Source organism: Triticum urartu, chromosome 2A (genome assembly GCF_056163025.1).
Source record: "Triticum urartu cultivar PI428250 chromosome 2A, HENAU_Tu73, whole genome shotgun sequence".
Taxonomy (NCBI): domain Eukaryota; kingdom Viridiplantae; phylum Streptophyta; class Magnoliopsida; order Poales; family Poaceae; genus Triticum; species Triticum urartu.
The window spans coordinates 418,290,144-418,298,405 of NC_141874.1; the positions used below are offsets into that span (position 1 = coordinate 418,290,144).

The window sequence follows — 8,262 nt, forward strand, 5'->3', positions numbered from 1 at the left end:
GATCCATCCTCTCTGCCTCGTCCGTCCAACTGCACGCCCCGCAGTTTGGGTCCCATATCCGCCCCGCTCATTCGGTTTGGAGGATTTCATAACGTACGAATTACATAGGATTTAGTGTAAAAAAATTATAGAATGATCCTTGTCATTTTAAGAAATTGACTCGCTTCGCTTTTATATGCAAAATAAGTCTTAAGTGGATGTGTAATTTTTTCTAAAACACAGAAAATAAATAATATTCCTACGAAATTCTTGTACACATTTCCTACAAACCGAACGCGTCTATAGAAAATTTTCCTTCCGGATCCTTATTTCTATGTGTTTTCTATGAAAATCCTCCAAACCGAATAGGCCTTAACCCTGAAAACTTATTTCGTCGTCCGACCCCCTTTTACGCCGGACTAAAGGCGTCTCAGCACGCGGCGGCGCCACCCGTGAAGACACCTTTGACCGACACTGACGACCGGCGCCAGCGTGGCAACCGTCAAACGAGCCCTACCGAAAGCCGTTGCTAGATGTGACACATCTGATAATTTAATGTTTAATCACAATCATAGAAACGCCTATTAATACGCGTGTCGCTGTTTACTGCGGCCGTGGGTTTTGCTTAGGCGTGTATCAAACCATAGCAGAGACGCATGGGCGTGAGGCGTATTCATAACTCACTAGTTGACCCGTTGCGCCAAGTGGCACAGAGACCCGCTGAAGACATGTTGTCGATGAAAATAGTTTCATGCTGCAAGAACCGTTGCGCCAAATGGCGCAGAGACCCGCTAAAGCCATGTTGTCGATGAAAATAGTTTCATTTTGCAAGGACATGTTCGATATTGGTAGTAGAAAACCCATGTGTTAAATCATGTTATATTAAAAACATTTCATGTGCGCGATGAAAAGAAATTCATGGTTTAATTGGTTTCGTTTTGGCAAGTACATGTGGCAATAAATTTAATCTCCTTTAGTCAGGAAAAACGGTGGCTTGTTGTTTATAATGAGATGTATATATATATACACATTTTAATTTGATAGCATAGAGTCCCATTTAAAAGAAAATCTATGGTTTACTTTGTTTAGTTGTGGGCAAGCACATATGGTAACAAATCTAATCGCTTTTAGCAGAAAAAAGTGGCTTGTTATCTACTCTCTCCGTTTTTATTTAGTTCGCATATTAACTTTGGTCAAAGTCAAGCTTTGTAAACTTTGATCAATTTTATAAACAAAAATATTAACATATACGATAACAAATCAACATCATTAGATTTATTATTGAATGTATTTCACATAGTATAAATTTGTTATGGTAAATGTTTATATTATTTTCTATAAACTTAGTCAAACTTTATGCTCTAATATGCGGAGTAAATAAAAACATTATAATTTGGTAGCACAAAGTCCCATTCAAAATCATGGCCCGTTGAAAATTTTTCCATTTTCAGCAACTCTGTGCTTTAGAAACTACACTCGTCAATAGTTTAGATCTTAGTCACATTGGAAACCATATGGCATTAGTTATGCTGTTTACAGAGGGAATAGAATCATCATCAGCTCTCACAATGCGGGTATGTCTCGGTTCTGCACCTATTATAAACAAAAGGATCATAATAAATTGAGGCTAACCTATGTGCCTATGGTAAACAAAAGGAATGAATTGTAACCCTTTTTATATGAAAATTTAAGAAAGACCTCTCTTTCAAAATATATACATGAGCATGCAGTTATCTCAAAAGGTTAAGATGAAAAACAAGCATAGATATAGTTATACTAAAAAATAACCCCTTTGGTAGGCAATCCTTAGAGCATAGAATTCAATAGTAGACTCGGTTTTCTAATAAAAAAAAGTGCTTAGAAACCATTTAAGTTGTCTAGTATTTGTTTTGTGTCTGCAGAGTTTTACTTTAGTGTAGGTTGGTCATTGTTTGTTGGATTTCAAGTTAGCATTTCTTATAGGCACAAACACCTACTCCCTCTGTAACAGTGGAGAATTCTTGTGTCATGACTCACAAACTTTTTTCAGACGGTAGAATAAAAGGCAATGCACATTATTGCAAGTAAGAAAATAGACCTGTTGTGCCAAATGGCTCAAGTTACTCATTTCAACAAGGAGTTATTTGCATATAAAGGCCTACTTTGTCCTCCCATAATTTATGTAGTACAATCTCACAGCAGGAGTGTAAATACATACTATGGTTGAACTATAATTTCATAACATAAAAATCAGCGAGTGGCCTAGTAGTAGATTACGTTGACTCTATACGGCAAGCAATTTTTGTGCACTACCGCTATCCAGACGCCCAACTGGTCAGCGCTGGTGGTTCTTGTTCCACATGTAGTTCCCTTCTGCCATCTTCATGAGCATAGATCTTTTTCTTGTACTATGTTTTTGCAACAAATATACAAACCATGGAAGAAACATAACATCAGCTTGAAGACCATATGTAACATAACACCAGCTTTTCTGAACTCCTCTATGCATCCAGTCTCCCATGTGTAAAGCAGTCACTTGGAAACATTCTGGATGATTAAGCATGGAGCTTTAGAAACATAACCTGAAGAAGTATGTCAGCCATACATAGGTGAATTTACCAAATGTAGAGAATAAACATAATCATGCACATCTATAACTTGTATATACACAGAAGAAAAGAACTCAATTATTTGACCGAAATTATCCATTCTAATAAACCACCGGTGTAATGCACTTTCAGATGTGATATAACATAATGAAGCATGTCAGCCATACATTGGTAAAGTTAACAAATGAAGAAAATTATCCGAATCATACACATCTCTAACATATATACACACTGAGAAAAGACACGGTTCAGCTATGGGGCAGAAATTTATTTCTGATAACACCATTGGTCTAATGCACTTTCAGTTATGTGATATAATAATAATTTGGAATTTAGGATGAGCATATACCTTTTCCATGAGTGTTAAAAATACTGAATAAGCAGCTTGTTTGCTTCGAGCAACCCTGTTTTCAGCTATGTAACTCTGAATTTCTAGCCATTAATTCAACCCTAGAGATGTAACATGGCCCCAATACAAAAATCACTAACATCTGTCATGATAGCTTTGTAAGTCTACACAATTGCTCAGCTGAAAATTCTACGGGGCATAATAGATGGCACCTTTTTCATACAATGTACATAAATCCAGTACAACGAAACAGATTTACTCTTTGAATGTAGTAGCTCTAACCAAGACATCGTAACTCATGGCCTGAAAGAAAATAGAACCTGGATAAGATCAAATCAACTGATAAGAGACTCATCTCCTTGGTTTTTTTTGGCTGTCACCTGACTTACCTTGAAAAATGGAGCTCACCCACTTGATATTGTTTACCATATTATCTCTTAGCTCTCTCATCTAACTGAAGCCTGAAATAAGATAATACTGAAAAAATTACAAAACATAGGCATACCCAATCTCATCATCGGAAAGGAAATTTATCTCAATATTATTCTTTATCTCAGCAAAAATATGACTAAAATGGCAACTGCAAAGAGGAGAAACAATTATTAGGAGCTCTTAGCTTAAAACTTATATGTGAAGTATATTAATCAGTATAACACAAAATATCAATAAACGTACACTATATTAGAACCTTTAACTTGCATAGCCATGTAAAACGTAATATTACTACAGCTAGCTTAGTTAAAGTACTCAGTGGTGTCACACATGGCGAAGTGAAGATCATGTTTGGTAATTTCAGTATTCAGATACTAAAATGTTCAGATATGGTTCAAATTACGTGGACTATTTTTATTTTGCAGCTCAGATCGCAAATAAAAGAACTCAAGCTAGGTCATAACATGGCTCCATAGAGTAAATCATCACATACAGGAGAGTGATCTAACATGTTCAGATATGGTTCAAACTTACGTGGGCTAATTTTGGTGTGTATAGCTCAGATCACAAAATAAAAGAAGTCAAGCTGGGTTGCAAAATGGCTCGAAATGAGTAAATAATCACATACAAGAGAGTGATCTTGAATCTTGTGTTTCGTCTTCTGTACTTGACCCAGCTGAGGACGAAATATAACATGTCAGTACGATCACAAAGACATTCAAACAAAACGTGTGCAGCAAGGCTATCAAATACCCGAAACATCAGAGTAGAGAAGGCAAGGCACCCTTGTGTATTCACAAACAAAAATGGCTAGCAAGCTGTAACAGAGGGCCTGCTTCCCTTAGAACACCACAAAAAATATATCCATCCATTTTGGCTGCTTGGGTCAAATTAGGAACCAATGTATACCTTTTTAAAACTAAAAACTAACAAAATTCTTCGCACATGAACAACTAATTTTGAAAATACATGTTGTGCAAACATAATCAATTAAACAGGAAGGTATAGGTCCTTCACAGTAATGCTAACCTAAAGAACATGCTCTCCTGAGTGATATCTATTTAAAACAATAAAAAGTATGGAAACAGAGCACATTGCATAAGCTTGCCGAGCTGCAGAGTTAGATGGAATTAGAGAGGGAGAGAGAGAGGAGTGAAAAGGGATTGGGTGAAACTCACCTTCACGTGTTGACATTAGCCAAGCTCGCCGTGGTCGACGCTCCACACCTATGAGCATTAACACCGAATTATTCACAATAATATCCTTCATTGATTGCCTTCTATTATTCAATGAGACATGGCGATAATACAAAGTAGAAACTGAAAACATGTAGGCTATGGGCAACCGTTTTTCAAGCTGAAGGTACATAAAAAATATGGAGCGCACAACATGGACCAAGTGGCGTGATGTGTTTTGATCTTCGAACATAGTCACAGTGGGAAATAAGAAAAGAAATCATAACATAAAGCACAAGATACTTCAGAAATGTAAAAGAACCAAGTCCACTGTGTCGAGATTTATTTGCATATCAAGACCCTTATTTTATACACATGAGCCTAGATAACATTCAGTATAAGAGCAAGCTCACAGAAAAAACACTTGCAGGCAAAGAAACGAATATTGCAGGGAAACATTTAAAAGTCCATCGGCCAATTAGAGCTCCAGAACAATCACCAAGGCCGACAACACAAAGAAATTGGAGTAGAACTCACCATGTCTAAAGTTGATGCAGATTAGATGCTCTATGATGCATATAGCCAGCTGCGAAAGCCGACGGAAAGATCCCACCTTTTTCACATGTTTCCTGAAATAATTCATCACATAAGATGATTACTTTTATCAAGATTGATTCCCTGCTTCTGTGAACAAAAGAGAACTAACATCCAGGTTATAATGGGTATGGATATTATTATTTTGAACTTCTAGAAAGTACATTTTGCACCAATTTGAATAAAAAATACAGGGGCCACAAGTTTGTTCCTTGGGAGATTATCGAGATTCTTCATCACTGAATTATGGACAACAAACATGCCAGGACGTACAAAAACACATTTCTGACAACACATCTCTTCAAACATAGAACTTTATATAGCAATCCACGCCATTACAGCAACAAAAGTATCGAGTAGTCATGGTGTTAAATCAAGATTTATAATAGTAAAATACAATATAATTTCCTTTATCGGTAAGTTCAAAGAAACATGGTTATGTAGAAATATTGAGAACATCAGGATGAAAAGCAGAGGCAGAAACAAAAACCTTGGCCAGTGAAATAAGCGCCTTCTCCTTAAGTTCATCTACAGGAACCATATTCACAGCTGCTTCCTGTCGCACCGGATCCTCATACTACATACAAAATGAGCGTCAGAGGACAAGGATCAGAAATAAGCACAATATTAGGGAATGATTTGCAATTGAAAATATCCAATTACATTCACATACCTTCAGAACCTGGCACATGTATAACTCTTTCTCTGAACACCTCTCCTCCATCACTTTGTATGTCATACTGTTGCAGTAGAACCTGGCGCATTGCATGCTGTACAGTCGGAGGTTTGTAAGCAAATTAACACACAATTAAATGAGTGATAGAGCAGGACCAGATAGAACATTCAATCCTTAAAGTTATACTCAATAAACTGGAAGAGAAACACATCATGTTACATGTGTGTAGCCAAGTATAGTTGAAAGCAAACTTGATATAACTCTGTATAAAGTTGAACATACAACTTCACATGTTCAATAAACTGGAAGAGAAATGCATCATGTTGCAGGTGTAGCCAAGTACAGTTGAAAGCGAACTTGATATAATTTTGTAAAGTTGAAAGTATACAACTTCATGCAAGGTAAAGCAAGCCAAATCAGAGGGGAAATGAGGGCAACGACATGCACCTGGAGCAAGACAGCGCACAATCTCGTGTTGTTGCTCTTTGAAATAGAGAACAATTTATTATCAACTAAAACCAGTCCAGTAGCTGAACAATAAGATAGAGCAGCTCAGATGCATCAATAATTTACCTACATTTATGAATCGATTTTTATGAAACAAACCATGGTTTATTTGCATACCAATGCAACATAGAAAGAATGAAATAAAACTGAATCAAGCTTACATTCGGAAAAGTGGGCATTAACTTGAGGGTTCGAAAGGAAAGACAAAACAAACACACCACACTTTCATTTGCTACAGACATTAAAGGGCAGCCCAAAATAATTTAATGGTCTCAATGTTTCAAATAAAAGACTCACCTGTATCATTGCTCCAGGTAGATCATTTGTCCAATGAAGCCCAACATAACTCATTATTAAATCCTGAAAGCTTCAGAAACCAAGAGCCACATCAATAGAGGAGTAGACAATGCAAGATTGCAATTTATCTTGTCTCTTATACTTTTTTAAATTTGACAATTAGCCGCTCAATCGTACAATCTATTGACCCACTACAGCATAAGAAAGCATACGACAAATTGACAGTTTATCTCTTGGTGTATATAAAGTGGTGGGGCCAAATACATTAGCTTTGAAGGGAGCTGGAGAAAGTATGTGGATCTAGTGCAGTTTACTCTTCTCCACTTGTTCCAGTCACATCTTTTCCATCCCTCTCTCTCTCTCAAACACACATATTGTACTCCTCTAAGCAGTCCTACTTAGCATTTTTACAAACAGCTAGTGCTCGCATCTGCAACCTCAAAGACAAAGAGAGAGAGAGAGAGAGAGAGAGAGAGAGAGAGAGTGGGTGTGTGCGTGTGTGCGTGTGTGTGTGCGTGAGAAAGAAAGAGTGAGATGGTTGGGACTCACATGCGCACCTGGCGGTCGTGAAGACTCCTGAAGGATGGCGCTAGGGTCTGCCGCGGCCCGGACGCCAAGGACGGTGTCGAGCTGAGCCGACTACATGGCTGGCAGCCGCTCCTCTCTGGTTGAGGCCCTCCTCCCACAGCTTCTCGGGCGAGGTCTCTCCTCCTCACGCGGCTTCGCGACCTGGGCTCCTCCTCACGCGGCTTCCTCACGACCTGGGCCGATGAGCACCTCGAGCAGAAAGGGATGGAGGATGAATTGGGGAGACAGAGTCGGAGGACGGAGGAGCCATAGCGGCGGCGGCTGACGAGGGAGGTCGGATGGAGCAAGGGCAGCGACCGCGGGATCGTAGGAAAAGGGGCTAGGGTTCGTGGCGGCTGAGGGAGAGAGATCAAGGAGGGAGGAAGGGTTGCGGCGTGCGGGCGATTGGATTGGGTCGAGGGGGGTTTCGAGGGCAGCGTTACCCACGCCCCCGCAAATGGCGCGACGCGCACGCAGCGTGCGGGGAGAGGGCGCACCCGCACCTCGAAACGGCTCACCCAGCCAACAGGCACAGAACACGAGCCCATCGGTCATTGGCCATGTAAACTTACCACACGGTCAAAACCACCAGCGAGAGCAGCGAGCATCTAACGGCCCAAACGAAGTCAAAGATCAAATTGACCATGATCCAACGGCCAACGAAGCAGAAAATCGAGGGAGCTCCGTGGGAGCGAGTTGGTTAGCCTCTGTATAGTTTTAAATAGGGTCTTCTCGTTTGTCGCTACTGACTGTTGGGTAAATTTAAAATATCCACCACTGTGTTAGTTTGGTCTTTCGATGCGACAGGGTCTTAATCTAACATTAAAACCCGCTGATGTGAAAGGGCATGGACTAGGGAAAACCAAAAGATTTAGATCGATCTTCGCTCTAGGATCTTTAGGATCAGGCAGCAGACCTGCAACTAATCTCCGGATGGTTTTGGTAATTCACAACAACATATATCTCATTAAACTAATGTCCATTCAAGATAAATATTTCAGGATGTTCAATGATTGGCATGGCATGGACTAGAAATATGAACCCCTCAAAATGGTAAGAGAAAAGGATTGACAAAAGCTCAAGACTCTATATTTTTGT

At 39.4% G+C, this 8,262-nt stretch overlaps 1 protein-coding gene across 34 annotated transcripts; it reads right to left on the bottom strand.

Moving 5' to 3' along the window:
• Positions 1-2,014: 2,014 nt before the first annotated feature.
• LOC125538078 (CDP-diacylglycerol--serine O-phosphatidyltransferase 1) lies at positions 2,015-7,727 on the bottom strand. Of its 34 annotated transcripts, none has more exons than XR_015616607.1 (10): positions 7,147-7,727; positions 6,598-6,667; positions 6,241-6,276; positions 5,791-5,887; positions 5,608-5,694; positions 5,061-5,152; positions 4,527-4,574; positions 3,977-4,024; positions 3,306-3,377; positions 2,015-3,219 (listed from the first exon to the last, which is right to left on the bottom strand). XR_015616607.1 is itself a non-coding variant. In XM_087544027.1 (9 exons), the coding sequence occupies exons 5-9, from the start codon at positions 5,643-5,645 to the stop codon at positions 3,367-3,369; spliced, it is 237 nt and encodes a 78-aa protein (XP_087400153.1). In that variant the 5' UTR covers positions 5,646-5,694; positions 5,791-5,887; positions 6,241-6,323; positions 6,598-6,667; positions 7,147-7,671; the 3' UTR covers positions 2,015-3,366. The 34 variants fall into 34 exon arrangements, 2 of the variants coding, with proteins under 2 accessions (XP_087400153.1, XP_048557339.1); XR_015616615.1 differs by having other exon boundaries at positions 2,015-2,505; positions 3,129-3,219; positions 3,977-4,574; XR_015616613.1 differs by having other exon boundaries at positions 2,015-2,540; positions 3,129-3,219; positions 3,977-4,574.
• Positions 7,728-8,262: the final 535 nt, after the last annotated feature.